This window comes from Aythya marila, assembly GCF_965140915.1.
Source record: "Aythya marila genome assembly, chromosome: 5".
NCBI lineage: Eukaryota > Metazoa > Chordata > Aves > Anseriformes > Anatidae > Aythya > Aythya marila.
This window is the reverse complement of record NC_139046.1, coordinates 48,621,869-48,640,880: the sequence shown is the minus strand read 5'-3', so window position 1 is coordinate 48,640,880 and position 19,012 is coordinate 48,621,869. Positions and strand designations below refer to the sequence as shown.

General features: G+C 36.8%; 2 protein-coding genes across 3 annotated transcripts in view; one reads left to right on the top strand and one right to left on the bottom strand.

Moving 5' to 3' along the window:
* PDHX (pyruvate dehydrogenase complex component X) overlaps window positions 1–1,052 on the bottom strand; it is a 43,360-nt gene extending 42,308 nt beyond the window's left edge. Inside the window, exon 1 of the mRNA XM_082762411.1 lies at window positions 896–1,052. Within this exon, the coding sequence (XP_082618537.1) occupies window positions 896–1,022 (127 nt within the window). The 5' untranslated portion in view covers window positions 1,023–1,052. The remainder of the gene's footprint in view (window positions 1–895) is intronic.
* Window positions 1,036–17,767, top strand: APIP (APAF1 interacting protein). Of its 2 annotated transcripts, XM_082762412.1 has the most exons (8): window positions 1,036–1,143; window positions 5,146–5,246; window positions 7,631–7,679; window positions 8,959–9,076; window positions 10,361–10,496; window positions 13,364–13,531; window positions 14,083–14,196; window positions 15,386–17,767. In XM_082762412.1, the coding sequence occupies exons 1-7, from the start codon at window positions 1,105–1,107 to the stop codon at window positions 14,180–14,182; spliced, it is 711 nt and encodes a 236-aa protein (XP_082618538.1). In that variant the 5' UTR covers window positions 1,036–1,104; the 3' UTR covers window positions 14,183–14,196; window positions 15,386–17,767. The 2 variants fall into 2 exon arrangements, with proteins under 2 accessions (XP_082618538.1, XP_082618539.1); XM_082762413.1 differs by lacking the exons at window positions 1,036–1,143; window positions 5,146–5,246; window positions 7,631–7,679 and adding an exon at window positions 8,093–8,399.
* The last annotated feature ends 1,245 nt before the right edge of the window (window positions 17,768–19,012 follow it).

Below are 19,012 nucleotides of genomic sequence, written 5' to 3'. Positions count from 1 at the left end.
GCCCTTTAATGCAAACAGATTAAAACGACATTGTTCTACTGCCGCAGTATAAGGAACTTGCAAGGCCTGCCAGCAGGACAAGAGAAAGATGTCACAAGGTATCACAGAGCTCTTGCCCCTAGCTGGACTACAGTGTTGCAATTACCAGTTAAGAGGGAAAGAGCTATTGTATTTCTAAAAACAAACAAACAAACAGCTTTTATAAGCAGATACTGCTTATAAGCAAATCCAAACCATGACCTAGTTATATACTAGTCATTTAGTATATACACATGGTTTGCTCTTGGTAGCTTTCACTGCGTAACTGACTAACTCTTATCTCTCACACTAATTTACTTACAGATGATTTCTTTGATACTTCTGCAAGACAAGAACCGCATCGTGTTATGCCTTGACCTTCCCAGATTTGTTCCTACACGTTTACTCCTGGCAATTCCACCAGATCCCTGCTGTGGGCCTCCTCGTGTCCTTCCTCGCAAGGCCTGGATGAGCCACCTCTGTGAAACTGACCCGTACTTACATTTCCTTTCCTCCCTTTATCTGCCTGCCTTTTACCATGTTTTAGACAGTTCTGTATCATTCACAGCAAAGAATTAAAAGTGTAAGTTCTCCTAGGAGCTTATTAGGTCATGTCTTTTAAAAGCCTAGATACCAAGGGCTTGAATATTACTGTGTTAGTAACCGATACAGGAGCTGAGCGCGGCAGCCCTCACCCAGCTCTGAGGCCAAGCACCCACCCTCAGAATTAAGACCAGCGTTTCAACACAAACCCCAAACTCGCCTCCTAAACCCGCACTGAAAATTAAAACCCATTTCCTCACAGACGGGACCAGCTCTGCCCAGACAGCTGCCGCAAGGCGCTGGCTAACAGCCCTGCCCGGCCCCCAGCACTCACCGCGGCGCTGCCGGGAGCCGTGCAGCGGCCTCCAGCCCCCGCGGGCGGCGGCGGCGCCCAGCAGCGGCCTCCCGGCCAGCAGCCGCCTCAGCGCCCCGCCGCCGCCCCGCCACAAGGAGGCCGCCATCTTGCCTCGCCTCCCGCCCCGCCCCGCCCCGCCGGGGCTGCCCGCTGCGCTGCCTGCGCCGCGAGGCCCCCGGCTCGGCGCTATGGCTGCCGCCAACGGCTGCGGGCGCGAGGGCGCGCAGGTAACGGGCGGAGCCCCCGGCCGTTGGGGGGGGAAGAGGGGGGCGGGGGGGGGCAGGTGCTGAACACCCGGCCTTTAAAACTCATTAAAGCTGCTAATTGCGGTAATAAGCAGTGAAAGTGGTGCGCAATAAATACATAAGTGATCAGTTTCAGCCGGGGAAGCTGTAGGCACATCGGCAGCTAGAGGCTTCTGGGCAGCGCAGGGATCCTCACCCACCCCGCTGCCTTCTGACCTCCCTTAAAATGATGCTCACTTAAAAGAGAAGCAAATCCCTTCTGATTTATAAAATCCTTGCATGGTCCTGAAAGTGTCGCAGAAAAAAAAAAAAAAGAAAAAAAAAAAAAAAAAGGATCATTACGTTATTTTTGCTACTTTGGGCATTTAACAAATTGCTATAGACAGATTTTAAGCCGAAATCTACAAACTTAACTAATGCTACTTCTCTCACTTTATACATAGGGTAGCACAGATCCACTTTGCCACATTAAACTTAGCTAGTCCAAGAAATAATGATTTACTACCTGTCAGTGTGAAATATCAGCTATATGACTCCATCCCTGCTTCTTTCTCAGGACAATATATATTGGACAATATATATTTTCTAAGCAATTTGTGAGGGAGATGTACATATATATGTGTGCATCAGTGTATATTGTTTATATGTATATATATCAAGTGTATATATGTATATATATCAAGTACTGCTTATTGACTGTAATATCCTGAAATAACCGCACTTCAGCTGAGTTTTACGATACATTTGTTCCACAGGTAGCCTGGGGCCACCTTGATTTCCATTATGTTAGATTTCCATGTTATTATCCCTTTTTTTTAGTTTTAATAGTACTACTACTAATAATTTGGATAAAATAGGAAAAAGCCATTTTTCCTTGAGTAGCCACAGTCTTTTTTGCAAAATACAAAAACCGTTTTCTGAAAAAAAAAAAAATACTGATGGAAATAGCCTATATTTTAAGTGAATACTTTGTCAGTTTCTGTTTTGAAACTTACCAGCAAACTTGTTTTCAAAAAAAAAAAAAAAGGATTGAAAAATTGGTCACTTCTTTTAACTCATGAAAATTTACGGAGTTTTTCCTCATACTTAACATCATGTCGAAAGCTCAGGTCAAGATGATAACAGCACAGCAGCAAAGAAGCTAAATTGTCCACACTGACTGTATCAGAAAACTGGTGGTCTAGATCCTGAGTTGGAGACCTAAGGAAGAGAAAACCAAGTAGCATCTGTCCTTCAACTTAAAAATCAACTTTAAAAGTTCTGTTCGTTGAAATTTGACAAAGAGTGATCCTGTGGTTGCCTGCTGCTGTCACAAGTTCAGTCCCAAGCTTGTTACAGTAAATAACCTTTTTTAGATTTGAAAAGGGGAGTCATCTTTATTATCAGTAATTTTAAACATGAAATACAATGATATTTCTTTTCAGATAGTTTGTGGTTATAATCAGTATCCACTAATCCTGGAAAAATATTAAACTATGAAGACTGATTTCTGATCCTGGAGTTCCTCAGAAAAACAGTCAAAAATTCTGGATGATACTTACTTCTGTATGTTTTTGATGAAAGTAGCTCCTGAATTTGAACTTAAAAAAATACCTCTGAAGATTTAAAGTGGCAAAAAGCACATATATTCCGCTATGAATGTGACTTTTGTGCTAAATGTCCAGATTCACCAAACAGAGAAAATCTGAAACAATTGGAAGAATGCTATAACAGAATTTTTCACTGCTGTGTACATTCAATAAATAAGGGCAATATAAACCTGTTTAATAGGAGTTTGTTCCATCAGAAGTAGAAGGGATTATTTTTCTTTGAAATGAAAAATACCAATTCATGGGTTAGAACTAGTCAGTGATGTCGTGTTGAATGAAAGTCAAAACAAGACGTCATGGGACTCAGTCTGTGGCGGTCTGTAACAAGTTAGAACAACAGAACGGGGACCCATAATTTACACATGCTATGCACTTGTATTTGTAAACATAGGACACATGCATTAATATTTTCAGAATCACAGTAACATTTCAGAGACAGTAGCATTTGAGAAATATACTTAGTTAGAATATACTTGTTAGTATGTTAACTATTCTCAGTGAAGAAGAGCTAGAAAGGAATGATTTCCTTCCCAGCTATGTGATTGAGGTGTAGAAGTTTGCTTATTTTATTTCCCACTTCGTGCACTCCTGTCTATAATACTCTGTTTTAAGTAGTGTGAACTTATATGGGTTCTTGGTGCTTGAAAAATCTAACTTCTTACCTAAGTTTCTAGGTGTGCCAGTTAGTCTGTGTGTAACACTTGAATAAACAGGCATTTTTTTTTTATTTTTTAAATATATTGAAAGAGACTCTAAAGAACAGAAACAGAGCGGGCAGGATTAGCATTTGAAGTGGATGCCAGTTCTTCAAAGATAACATCTTCATAAACAAGTGTCATTGAAGAATATGGTGCTACGCTGCTAAATTGAAGTATTGATCAGACTTTACATACATATTTTAATATATATAATGAATTATGCATGACCCTCCAATATCCAGGGTCAGTATTTGATGACCTAAGGGTCTATTTTTTTCCAAAACAGCCTTCCTAAAATTGATCGTTTTTCTGATAAAAACAGTAGCAATGCAGGGAGTACGTGTGTTAATTGCTGATTAGTGTCACACGCTCATATAAGAAACAAAATCAGCTCTCTTACTGAGGTGTTGTACTTACAGATCTTACCCCATTCCAGGAAGATACATTTATGTGAAAGTACTTCTCTGTTTCTCTACTGTTTTATCCATTACTTTAAGAGTTCAATTATATCAGGATCTTTGTGAAAATACATATAATTTTTGTTTTTACAGTGGTAAAGCAGGGAGGCTTTGTTCGGTTTTTGTTCTCTAAGATAAGCTAAAAGAAGTACTCAAGTCAACATGCAAATGAGGAAATTCAAGCACACTGTGATTTAAAGTCTGTATCTCACAATTTTCTCTTTATATACTGGTTATTTTTTTTATATAAATATTTCCAACATTCAAGATCTTAAATTTTCTAATACTTAATTACCAAAGACTGTTACCTACCTGTTATGTACAGCTTTCTGAGTTTTATATGTTCAGTGTAAAGAAATGTTTAGAATTTCCAATAAATAGTTTTGGCTTGTACTGTAAAGCCAGTCTGGTTTAGGTCAATGATAAACGTATCTTTGCCATGACAGGTACCTTTGGTTAAAAGTCAGATATATAGATGTATACATCTGTATATAAATGTGTATTTATATATGTAATATATTTACATATATACACATATAGTACATATATAATAAACAACAGAAAGTGGAAAAAATAAATAACTTTTTTCCTTCTGAAAGAAATATTAAAATAATGCAATTTGCCTTCTGGCTAAACTGCTTGTGAGCTAACCTCACATTGTAAAAATGCAGGAATGTGAAGTTCCTCAAAAAATTTGCCTATCTTTTCTATGGTATTTTTCACTGCTGTGTAAAATATTAACAGCTTAAAATTATATTCTACTGTAATTTATAGTAAGTATGAATAAAATCATATTGTAATTAATAAATTAAACTATGAAGTTTCAAAGCTAGCAAAATAAGCATACAGAAAATTGATACAATGGAAAAACAGTAGAGCTTTTCAAAGTGAAAGAAGTTATGTACATTTATTTTCCATATAATCCACGATGTGATCTTGTTGGTAATACTCATGGGCCACTGCACTTGGATAAATTTGAGATGAGACTATTCCTGTGAAGGATAAGTAGCCATATTTTATTTCAGAGTTTTGTTTGTTTCAAGGCATGAATGGCCCCAACAAAGCAAAGAAGACATTGTACAAAGACACGGTCATTTTATAATTGAAGTTTGTAAGTGTAAATTAGACTGTCATGCTGCAGTATGAAAGCACTACCTCTTTAAACTATGTTTCAGAATTGAAATTCTTGGTTTTGTGATGTTTATGATAGCTTTTAATTTATTTTTAATTTATTTGCAGGAAAAGTTGCATCCAAGAAACCTTATCCCAGAGCTTTGCAGACAGTTTTATCATTTAGGCTGGGTAACAGGAACTGGTGGAGGAATCAGCTTGAAGCATGGGTAAGTAAAGATGGAAGAAAAAGAAACTAGATGATCTTTGAATGTCCCTTCCAGCCCAAATCATTCTATGATGGGTATAGAGAGAAGGTGGCTGTCATTTAGTATTTGGTGAGGGCAGTTCAGTTCCGTGACAAATGTTTGATTGTCAAGTGCATGTAACAAGGTAGAAGTGGAAATGAACAATACCACAAATTTAGCCGTACAGAAAGGAGGTGTCTAGCCTGAATTAATTACTGAGGTTCCTTCAGTGGAGGAGAGGCAACTTCAGAGAGTTTCTTTATTCTGTCCTTTTTCTATCTTTAAGGTAGATGAATTGCCTTCAAAGAATTATCTCTTCTCCATTTTTCATTCCATTGACTGGAATCTAGATTAGGTTACACCAGGCTATCAAATGCCTCTGGTTAGATGAGATTAATCCCACCTTAGACATGTCGCAGACAAGACATTTCCTTCAATAAGGAAATCACTGTTCAACTGAGATAATTTCTAAGGAGATATTCTTGGCATATAATTAAAGCAGAACAGGCAAGAGCAAAACAATTTTTGGTGTGTATCTGAGGAGCAACACTTCGCTTTTTACTTGCTCATCAGCCCCTGTTCATACTTTCCAAGCTTCTAATGGAGACAGAGCTCCTCTCAGTGGCCATTGAAAAAAAGAGAAATGATCGCTACAAAGTAGCTTTCACAGTGTCTGCCACCTCACAGGGTGTTGTGACACTGTAACTTGAAAGTGACCGATCCCTCATTTTTCTGACATATCCTTCCATGTAGTGCATATCAGAAAGAAAACAGCTATTGCCATTTAAATATGTATGTATATCTCCAATAAACACAGCCCTAAACACTAATGTTTGTGATATAATGGCTTTGGGCAGGTCACGTCACTTCCCTGCTTGTTTTTGCAAACAAACCAACAGCAATAAATAATCAGAGAAATGAAATGATGAGGATTAATTCTTGTTTTCAAAGTTCTTCACTTACAGGAAGTAACGCTGCTTTCTCATCCATAGCTAAATGTAGGCTATTTTCTTTGCTGTTTCTGCATAATTCATGTTCATTGTGACAAGACAAATGTTGTCAACAGGAAATAAAGGAACATAGTAGCATGGTGTTCCTCGACAGTTCTATCATTTTATTGCTCAGAACACACTGAAATATGTATTTGACTTACTACTAATAACTCATCTTACTGTGGTAGGAGTGGTAATCTTTATAACTGTATTCGTGACTACAGCAGCATTTCAATGAATGGCCATGAGGCAACGAGTGGACTAGCCTAGAATTGCTCCACAGGAGATAGCTAAAGAGCAACTGAAATGCAACTGAAATTCCAGCAACTAGTCTTACCAACTAATCCTGATCGGCATTACTCACCGTGCAATTTACAGGATCTACTCAGAAAAAAGATGCCAGTTTGGATACGGTATAGCATTATAAAAAGTGGATCTAGAATTCCATCAGGTATCCCTTATTTCATAGTCTGTATTTCATCATCAGATTTTGCTTGCATGACAAATTTCTAAAGAAGTGGAAAATAAATAAATAAATAAATAGACATCTCATGCTTCCTAGCTATATCTGTAACTTGAGTAATTATTCACTAGATGTCTCTGCACTCCCGAATTTAATACATTGCTGTTGAAACCAAATAGTGATTACAAGTATAAGATATAATAATCTGATTTTCTTTGCTGTTATTTAAACTATTTCAGATGCCATCTTAAAATCATTTAAATTATTTTTTGTAGATTTTAATCATATAAAGCTTGCAAGAAGTGATGCACTTCTACTTAAATTTGTCACTTCATTGCATTGAATTTGTGATTTTTAATGAATGCAAATAAATATATAAATACATTTTAAGACTGTATATAGACTAGACAGTTACAACAAAAATGAAAGTATTTATTTTGTATAATAAAGTAGACAATTTATGCTGTTTATAGGTAGTCTATTGATTTTTAAGTAGTAGTTTTGCTACAGCTCAGTATCTGATTGCTACTGATTGTTTTTTTTGTACAATTTTTTGTTCTGAATTCTGAGGTGTAGAGTTCTGACTTAGTGTAGATGAAAGTTGTGTATTTTCCTTTACAGGAAAAACAAAGTTGCATTTTCTGCATGTATTTCAGATTTCTTCACAAGTTGGAAACACTGTCTGGTACTCATGTAAGCTAGAGAATTGATATGCCCTTGTATGATCCAGTTGCATGTAAAAAAAAAAAAAAAAAAAAGAACATCTACCTGTGATTGTATGCAGGAGTAAGAAAGTTAAATTTTCACAGACTAGATTTGCTATTTCCTTTTCAATGTATCTACAGTTACAATGCCCATGCAGTTAAATAGGTGTGTTTTTTATATTTTTTCCTGTCTGTGACTTTCCTTAGGAATGAAATCTACATCGCTCCTTCAGGAGTCCAGAAGGAAAGAATACAGGTACGTTGAACATTATTTTTACCTCAGACCTCATTTTGAGATGGGTGGAAGTACATGTACCTTTGTTTAGTGTTTCATTTTTCGTTATGTGAAGTTAGACACTTACTATACTATTCATTGCATTCTTGTAGTAACTGTTGAGTTCTCTCCTTATTTAAGTACTTGGATAACTTAGCAAGCCAATGTTTGTTTCAGTGGCCAGTGTGGGTTAAAACAGAGAGATCATCAAGACTAAATTAACTCTCAAGACTGAAAGTTACTCTAGACCAGCTGTTTTCTTTTTCAAGATTAAATGGCTTTATAGATATCTGTCTACAGTTTCAATAACACCCACATAATTAAGCATTAACACCTCCTTTCTATTTCTTGTCATTTGAGTGATTGCTAATCTTTCTCTTGATCTTCTCAGAAAATAGATGGGGTTGCACCCCGAAAAGGTGACCTTGGCTATTTTATTCCTTCCCTGAAACAGCAAAATACCAAAATATAAGTGGAGGGGGAAATGGTAAATGATAACTATTTTACAACAGCAGGAACTCCCCCAAATATTTATTTTACAGGTCTGAGGGAAAATACAATGATGAGTGAAAGGAAGCTCTTCACTGATAGAAACTTGCATAGTGCCTGATAGGAACATAAGCAAGATAAGCAAAAAATATGACAAGATGTCATGTTTTGTTCCTCATTGGCAGCAGCAGTGGACTGAGCATAGTGAGCAAGGTGATGTCTTGTGACTATTTCCTGCTGATTTTTTTAAATTAGAAAACAATTTTATTTCTAACCTGAACAATTCTCTACTGTGATGACTAGCTGATTATTGCAAAGGTAACATTCCTGTAAAGCTACTAAAAGCAAGGTTAAAAATACATAGTTTTACAAATTAAATATATTTAGTTTTAATTTGCTTCCTTTGATGGTTCCTAATGGTGTAAAGGAAAAGTACATCTACATTTCTTTTTTTTTGAATAGGTTCCTACTTTTCCTTGTGTATTGATTGTTATTTAGATAGATGTCTCCTTTCCTAGAAATATATAGTTTTACAAATATCTGCTCTACAGCAGTCTGAATAAAAGAGTACCTAATATTCACTCACTTTAGATAGTGATGATAATTAATGTTAGCAGCTAGAATAACTTCTAATCTTTTAATCTTTCAACTTTTTCCAAAGTTAAAATTGCATGCTATAATAAGTATGTGGCGTTCATGTATGTGTATATTTCCCTAGAAGGAAAACAAAACTGTTGAAGCATCGCAAGTAACAACATTTTTTGTCTTATAGCCAGAAGATATGTTTGTTTGTGACATGAATGAACAGGACATCAGTGGTCCCCCACCACACAAGAAACTAAAGAAAAGCCAGTGCACGCCTCTTTTTATGAATGCCTACACTATGAGAGGTATATAGCACATGTTTTTGGTTTAGTGATGACTGAAACACTATATATGTACGCACAAAATCAAAATTCAGTACCAGATTCTTTATACATGAAAGTCACAGTGACGAAAAAAAAAAACCTACAAAATAAATTAATTTGTACAGGAACACATACAATGGAAGATAATCTGTATTACATCCCATGAGTCTCATTTACACTTTCTTATGTAGGTACACCTGTGATCATCATCTTTTCAGCACTGACTTTTAATGCAGTCTGTTGATTTAGTGTGGTTGCAGGAGGGAATGGGGTGTTTACACATTTTGCAAGGTGTAAGATACCCTTTTAACAAGTTTTGGCTATGGTTAAAGGCTCTAAATTACTGATAGGTGAAAAAAAATATGAAGCTTTTCTTTAATCACATAGTGACTGTAATCACACTGCTAGTTTCCAGTTGGGCATCTGTTTCCTTTTTTTGTTGTCAGAGATGTTAAAAAAAGCTCAGTTGTTATAATTCGTTAGTACATTTAGGTAGCAGTATGGCTTGCAATCATACATATGGGAAAAGGTATTGGGGGTTTTGGGCTGCAAATAATGTTCTGCACATTTCTCTGGCATGACTGTACTGGAACATCTGCAGATGGACAGTAATAGACAGCTTTTGCTGTTGTGTAAGATTACATCTGTACATCTGATACTATACAAAGGATTTAGGGTGTCTCAGCTCATCTTACTACACAAGAAACTTGCATTTGTACCTCAGGAAAACTTGTATTTTTTGGCAACATTGCAGCCGTAAAGGAATAAATTATAATTTTTGTCTATCTATCTTTCTGTCATGGTAAAATAAGATAACAATAAATAATTTTTCAGAGAATCAGTGGATTATTGAGGAAGACTACTTGCATAAAAATAAAGTCTTTAAACTTTCACAAATAAGTTTGGAAATTCTCTAGAATCACAGATTTCTGATGAACTTAGAGTGTTTTAGTCTTCACAGTACCTAAATAAATATGCAAGGAATGTTTCTCTTTGCTTTTGTGCAAATAGTTTTTCTCGTAGAATTTGTCACTAACTAAAATTTGACACGGGTACCGTAAGACAATCTGTAATTATCTTTTATAGATGAGTAATTATTTCCTACCTTTATTTAGGCTGCTGTACATTATTTCTTCTACTACAGTAGATCACCATTTGCTACGATGCCTAGCCAAAGGAAATGTATCAAGCATGTGAGTAAAATGTTCTTAATAGATGTATTTTAAAAACATAAAATATCTATTTTTCTTCTTTTTCTCTTCTTAGGAGCAGGCGCAGTGATCCATACTCACTCCAAGGCTGCTGTTATGGCCACCCTTCTTTACCAAGGGAGTGAGTTCACTATTACCCATCAGGAGATGATAAAAGGAATACAGAAGTGTACTTCAGGAGGCTATTACCGGTATATCTTTATGTTAAAAACAGAGGCATGCTATTTGATTGCTTGTTTTCAGCAAAATAAATAGATGTCAAGTAACTTGAGTTATGTGTGTTCAAGTGTATAATATAAAGTATTAGGAATAAGTAGTAACAAGACCTCTGGAATAAATCAGTCATTGGCTTCCCCTACGAAGGTCTTAAGCCTATGGAAGAGATCTGAGATAAAATCTTGTAACGTCAAAGTTCCTGTGGTCTGTTGAGCTACAGAAACAAACCAAATAAAGAGCCATGTCCCGACAAATATCTCAAGAACAGAGATGTGAACAGATCTATACGATGTTAAACTGAAATTGTAGCCAGCCAACATTAGGTTAGATTGATAAAGCACAAACTGCATTTGGGTGGACTTCACATATCATTGCCTGTGCTAGTTTGGGGCAAGTTAAGAGAGTAGAGGATTTCAGATTTTACTTGACAGACTTTGAAAGAAAATTCAGAATAAACAGCTCATTAAAGATAATGTTATTACTTTTCAAGGATGAGCTCTGAGGTAAGTGCTGAGTTATTCCAAATTATGTGTGATGGCTTGTTTTGAGGACTCCACCCACAGAGTGTTGAATTGAGACCAGCAAACAACATTTATATAATATGTGACAATTAGATGAAAAATTGAAATGCTAAATTCTTTCCACTTTTTGATGTTAATTTTTGTAACTAACAATTGCCCTTTGGCAAGGGAGCAAGCAATATGTTTGACTTGTGATTTTATGCCTAGGCATATTTTATTCAGAGTTTTGGTTGACTTGCCAGCTTTCCCCTTCTTGACAGCATTAGCATTTGTATTTTTATGTGGCAAAACTTCCTAGTAAAAGACATCCCTTATACTGAATTGTCTAACAACACTGGTTTAAAAACAACAACCAAAAAACTTTTTTTTTTTGTTGTTTTGTTTTGCATTTTGACTTTTCAAAGATTCCTATATGTTAGTCAGGAAACACTGTATTTATTATGCTCCATATCTACAAGTTGTCCTATACCATCCTGCGAATCTATCAGAAAAAATAAAGAAAGCAAACGTAATCTGGAGCTTTGCTAAGTACATGTTCATCCACCCTAGATCAGTTCTGTTGTCTTGCTTCACGCCAGACTGCGCATTGAATTCAAAAGAAATTCTATAGTGCAGAATAGGGTCTTAAAAAACAACAACAACAACAGGGGATATTGAGAATATATTTTTTCTAATTACAAACAAAAACAAAAACAAAAAGCTTCCTTTTCTGGAAGCTATCCAGGAAAATGTTACAGATAGGATAATCAGAAGTATTTGTTGGCCTAAATACGATCCTAGAGATGCCAGAATAACTTTACCTTTGACTTCTGTAGACAGAGAACTAGATCTGTAGTAAATAGCTTTGAAAGTCTCAGGTTGTCTCAAAGTATTTTATATAAAGTTTTATCTGAATGCGGGTTCCTTATCGTTCAGTAAAATACTTGATATCTGTTTAGTTTAACTCATTCAGAGTCTTCTGTGGGCTTTACAGATAATAATTCCAGCTGAATGTGAGAGGGCACTTTTTTTTTGTGAGAGTGACAGAACACTGGAACAGGTTGCCCAGAAAAGTTGTGGAGACTCCTCTGGAGATACTGAAAACTCACCTGGATGCCATCCTGTGCAATGTGCTCTAGGTGATCCTGCTCAGCAGGGGGTTGGACTAGATGATCTTCAGAGGTCCCTTGCAACCTCAGCCATTCTATGATTCTGTAAATCTTACTAACAAGGTTATGATTGGGAATCAGTTTATGGTGTCTATACCTGCTTCAAAACTAATGTCCAACTAGAAAGCAGGAAACCAATCCCTTAGCTGATGTTGTTACTAGTAGCAAACACTCCAAATCCAATTTTAAGTGATCAGAATACATGGGAGTCGAACGTATAAAAACTTAAATTTTCTTCACTCGCTATTTTTTTGACGTCCTTGGGAAAAGGATCAGCATAGAAAACTGCAAGGGATGAGACCTCTTAATTTTGTGAATATGTAATATGAAGTACAGGCTATATTATTTTTACCATTGCTTCCCTTCTGTGTTTTTTAAGAATTGTACTAGCATCCACTCATGAAATATCTATGAGATCTCAGTGATAAATCTGCATGTGAACTGGGGACTTATTAAAAACTATTTAAACAAGTTTCTGCCAGTGTTAATTAAGGTTCAAACAATGCCAAATATCCCAGTCCTCCTTCACAAGAAACTGTTAGGCAAGTTCCATTGAATAACATGCATCATCTTGCCTTTGGAACTGGGGTTCTCAGGCTCCCTTAAGATCACATATAGCCCACCAATCACTCTATCACAGAGAAGAATTTATTTTTCATGTGTTGACTCTTTCTATTTATATGCCTTAGAAGGACAATCTTATTTCCAGGGGCTTTTTGGACTACCTAAATTAATTTTTTTTCTGGTCTCTAGCAAACAGCTTCATTTCCTTCTTCATGATGTGATTCTTTTGAATAATTTAATCTGAGATCAAGCTTGTAGGTGATGCCAATACAGGATGAAGAGAGTCTGAAAAAGTTGTAAAGGGACCCAACAAAGTGATGATATGTGAACAAACAACTACACCTAATACATTAAATTGCTGTTTTCTTTTTCTGCCTCAAGTGCGGTTCAGGTATTGCCAGCATGGCATAAGTCTAGGGGTGGGAGATATCTCTGGAGTTCATATGTTACACTGTGATTGACTAACAATAGAAGAGCTTAAAACTCTATAGTGTTGAGAATTTAACATCTTTATGCAAAGAGAATCTCTTCCTTTTGGAAGAGCTAAAGTATGAGATCACGCTTCCAAACATAGCATTTTTAAAATATAAACATCTATTTTTCTCTTAGATATGATGATACACTAGTGGTTCCCATTATTGAGAATACACCAGAAGAGAAGGATCTCAAAGAAAGAATGGCAAAAGCAATGGAAAAATACCCAGATTCTTGCGCTGTATTGGTCAGACGTCATGGAGTTTACGTATGGGGAGAAACATGGGAAAAAGCCAAAACAATGTGAGTACAATTTACAAATATGGTACATTTTGCCATTATACCTCAAAATTTTAATGACCCTAATATTATGTGTATTTCTGAGCATTTTTAATCATTCAGAACATTCATTAATTTCTGGCCTCGCTGAATGTATTTGATAATGGTTTCATCCATGATTTCACTGATTTTTCTTCCTATTCAGTGCTGACTGACAGTTCCCCATGTTTGCCTTTTACACAGGCAAGTCCCTTCGCATATGAAACCTGAAGACAATCTTTGCTTTTACTTGACATCTACCAATACTGTTCCCCGTTTTCCCTAGTCCGTTTTCAGGGGGTTATTGCATTCTTCATTTGCTGATGGAAGAGCAACAAATCAAGTTCGGATAGCAAAAATGCTGGGCATGGCCCAGCTCACTCACCACGTAGCAGTGATGGAAATAAATTACAACAGCTGTCCAGACAGTCACATTGGTGGTGTACAGTTCAAGAAAGAAAACTAATAACTTTGAGAAAATGTAGTAAGACTTGAGCCTAACTTTACATTTCACATATTCTTCCTTTTAATCTTAGGTGTGAGTGTTATGATTACCTATTTGACATCGCAGTGAAAATGAAACAGCATGGACTAGATCCTTCAAAACATCCAGCAGAAGAAAATGGGATCTTATAAATGACAATATTCAGGTGTGAATTTATCTGTACAGATGATCTTTTTGGAGGGAAAGACTGTAGTTGACACCGTCTGCTCAGTCTGCTTTCTCAGTCAGTCAACAGACTAGAAACTTCAGTACTCTCTCCTTCTCTGCTCCATTACCACTGCAGTTGTATCTATGCCAGAAATAATGCTCCCTTACCATGCAATGCAATGGAAAGATACATATTAAGCATGCCCAGTGCCTCTTCTAGTGCATACCTGTGGCATGGAGTGAATTGCTTTTGAAAACTAAAGTATATCAAGCATTACTTGACAGAAAACAGTAAAAGAAAAAGCCCACATCCTCGTAAGCTAATCTATAAAGAGATATCTGAACACCTACTTTTGTTCTTCAGCTTGTGGTATCAGGTTTGGTTTCAGTCTGTCTCAGTAGTGTTACTTATTTGGTGTGGTTTTCTGGTCTTAAGCAAAAATGGCTGATTATAATTTGATTGTTGTGTTGATTACCGGCACCTGTGTGACTCGTGTCACAGTGAATTTCTGTTTGTAGTCAGTGTTTTGAAGTAAAAGCACATACATAAAGTGACCAGGCAGTACTTTATGTAATTGAAAGAGTTCTCAAACAATTCACATTAGGCTTTATACAACTCAGTACGGCAAAACACAGTGGTAGCATGATGTTGCAGAGTCTGGGATACCTCTTCCTAACATCTAAGCAAATTTAAAGATACTGGTACTGAGATCATAAAGGAGTTCCTAGACCAAAGTAGTGGTCTAATTAAACAGGATGGTCTAATTTCTTGCACAGAGTTGGCCCATCAGATAATTCTCTCCACCCACCATGTTTGCATCAGAAGAGATGAAAAATGGCTGCTTAGGCAGCATAGAAGGTTACCTAGACCAGCTGGGTACTCAGAGCATTAGCCATAATGCCCACGCTAGAGAAGGAAGCAGTAGGACAGGAGGCTTGCTGTCAAATGAGTCCTTGTCTGAGGAGATATTTGGAGAGCTGCCACTGCATTCAGGGCTGAAGACATGCTGCCTAGCACACCTGCACAGAGCTACCCTATGGCCCATGAGAAGGGTTCTAAAATTGCTCTTCAGCTCCTGAAATTGAACATGTTGTACTAACATAGTGGCAATAATCTTCCTTTGCCTTTGGTCTGAAATACGTAGTTTTAAAATACCTTAATTTTTTATCCCGTTTTCCCCATACAGGTATCTTCTTATATGGGAGTTCCAGATTCCACACCTCACCCTGTTGAAACCAGAAGGGGGTGCTATTACACTCAGCAGATTGACAGATGTTAGCAGTCAGTTTCGACTATCAAACACATCAAAGAAGAAAAGGAGAGTTAAAACAGAAATCCTGGACAATTACTGCTATTCACAAGTGCTGTCAAAATCTACAGTAGAAAAAATGAAAATTCAGATGCAAAAAAAAAGAGTGAAAAAAGCTCCAGAGAACTAATGTGACATTTTGTTTGTATGCTTTTTATATTTCAACAAATATGTGTTTGCTGATCCTGCTCTACTACTACATCATTTAACTTGTTCTAGTTCTTCATTTCTGAAAGATAAAGTAGTCCTTATTCTTGGGAAAAATGTGGGGACCCCCCTTAATTAAAAAGTTAGGTATGAATTTTAAAGGATTTTTTAAACTGTTGTTTCATTTATGCTATGTTAATAGGATTTCTGTGAAATTAAGCCTGTAGCATATGTATTTTCAAATCATATTTTGTCATTATAATGAGTAGGAAACTCAATTTTATAGCATGCATTGGGAATTTGAGAGATTGCTCTGGGTTTTGTCATATTTTTTTTTACCTCTTACAATTCATTCACTTTCAATGTGATTTTGTTTAAAACTATTACAACTGTAAGATATTTTTTTCTGAACAATGATTATCCAGCCTAAGGTAGGCTTAATCAAACAGCTCATTAAAACAGTCTCACGTGTTTATGTATCTTAGTGCCTCATTTCATAATCTGGAATAGCCCCCAGTGGCATCAATCTAAGCCATGATTGACCAACTTTCTGACTGAGCATTGAGACTCTTGTCCCAGGGAAGAACACCAACTGACCAGCTTACACTGCCAGAAGGGAGAGGTCTTGTTTTCCCTCCTGTTTTCTGCTAGGGGCCATGCATTCCCACCACTTCCCTTGCATCATCTCTGGCACTTGTTTGAGCTTCTGTGAGGCGAATTAACTCATTAACCTAAGAGAAAACTACTGCAGGGGGTAAAAATAAAATAATTATATTTTACCTAATCATCCCCTTAGAATGTTAAATCAGCTTAGAGGTGGGTCCAGAGTACCAGAGCTGTGGCAAAAGAGATGGCTAACATCAGAGATGGAGAAGACATTCCCATACTTGATGGGGATGACTGTTCAAAATTAATCAGCCACTTCTGGAAAAGTATTTTACTAAACAAAGAAATCAGGAAGAACTTTTTATTTTTCACCTATTAAAAAGCATTGACTTTTTGTAGTTATGTACATCAGACTACTGATTATATCACAACAAAAGCTCAAATTACTGGTGATTGTTTTATGCTGACCTTGCACCTGAAAAAATAAACCATCCTGTTTTGGCTTGGTCGATATTCGTGTCCCCACTTAAGTCTTTCACTGGGCTCCAGCAAAACTCTTTCAGTAAGGCATCTTGCTATAAGCGAAGTGCCTACTGACCAGAGCCAACCCAGGTTGGGCAACAGCTGTTTCTAAAGCAATAAAATGCAGTTACCTGTGCCATGACAGCCTGGTGCAGCCAACAGAGTTGTTGCTGCTATGTCAGCAACCAAATGCATTGCATCTCCACATCCTCGTGGCAACTACAGCCTGTTTTTCTATGCCAGGCACAAGACAGCATGTTCAGCATCTGCTGCTACCAGACAAGACCAGCTATCAAAGAAGGAATCAAGACATCAAGTGATGAAGAGTTACTGTTTGACAGGACTGAGGCATGTAGGGAACGATGCACCACAGGAAGCTTGCCAGCAATTTATCTACCAGTATAGTGTACCCTCACCTTGCTGGAAGCCTTCAGGTTTTCTCGGCAGAAAATACCTAAGCTCTGCTCTTAAATTTTCCTGACCCTGTCAGTCAGTTAACAGCTGAAGAATTGTTAATGAGAATTGCCGTACAGTTTGGATAGCCTCCCCCCTGCCTGGTGTTCGGGCTGTGAGGCACACGAGCATCCATTAAGGCAAATTTAAGTGAACAAAATCTTTGCCACTACATTCTTACATTAAAGGATTAACCAGATATAGCTCTTTCCTTTGCTGAGTTTTGTGTCCTTCACTTCATCCTCTGAACTCCCTTTCCAAGTTGTGCTCCTACAACTCACGGAGAAAAAAAAAAAAAAAAAAAAAAAAAAAAAAATAGCAGTAGCACCATGCTGACGGAGCAGCAGGTTTCGTTATGAAAAGTGTCGTTTGACAGTTGGGCACATTTGCCCTTCCCTAGGGTAGGTGGAGGTGTCCCGGCAGCGTGCGACCTTTACACCTCAGGGGGAGGGTGGCCTTAGTTGTGAAATGGCGGTTATCTCCAGGTTACTGCAGGTTGCTGATTACAGTTTTATTGATACATTTTTTCATTATTAGACACTTATTTGTCAGTGGTAAATACCTTGGGGTGACTAACTACACATCCCGTGACCGTAGCAAGAACTTAGATGAAAACCGTGGTGTTTTTCAATTACATATTAATGCAAAAATCTACTTACTGTTGAAATCTAGTTGCCACCTACTGGTTAAGATCTTTGATTCCTTCTTTAAAATGCTAGATTTCTGCAAAAAGAGAATTTCTGAAGATGGTGTCAGAAGAAGATGTAACTATATCATTCCCTAATAATGATGTTTTATAGGGATAAAGATGATTTTATGCTTCTCGATGTTTTGTTCTGCATATTTATTAATGACTAACTAAAAAAGAACACTCAAGGAAAAGTATATTTGCCAAATATATTCCTCTGGGGTCATATGTTAAATACAAATATTCAGTTCCTCGCCCAAATACAATTTGTAATTCTTTAGCCTTTCTAAAATTTGTGTGAAATAGGAATTTTCTGTAGAGTTCTTTCATAGGGGATTTAGAGATACTGAGTCCCATTTCTGTATCACTGAATGAGTTAAATATAATCTTCTCACATCTGTGTGTGAAATCTCAACAAAGAAATCAGTGATTTGACAACTCTGGTGGCTTCACAGACCCATGAAATGATTACTCTCTCCCAAAGTGTTCATAAAGCTCTTACAGTTCAGTTCCAATTATGTAAAACAAAAATATTAAAAATTTCCTACATGATTTATAGCTTCTAACTTCTCATCATTTTGAAGTCTAGATAATATTCTCATGTGAATTGTAGACTAATAAGCCAGCTAGATGTGTATGTTTGCAACAAATACTTGATCTCCATAGAAGCTGATTATCTTGCTTTAATATCACCAGATAGGATTATGTAAAAACGTAATAATTCCCATTTCAAGTGGGTCATCCAAAATACTAATTAAGTTCCAGTATTTCTCAATAAGAGTAATTTCCTAGCTAACATCCTACTTGCTTTCCAAGAAGGAAATAAAACTGCAGAAAGCAGCATATACTAATATCGAGTGATAGAGCTATAACTTATATTGGCATCGTAACTGCTTGCTGTAAGTTCTCTATGATGCTGTAATGCCTGAACAACTGCCATTCTACTTCCTTTAACTGAAATCATCATTTAAAAATTAACATCTAAAAATCCTACCGACTAGTGGAACGATAGGACTACATTAGCATTATTCTTCTAAATTCTTTTTTGCTATTTAAATATCTAACAATTTTTTGTGCAGTCTTTAGAG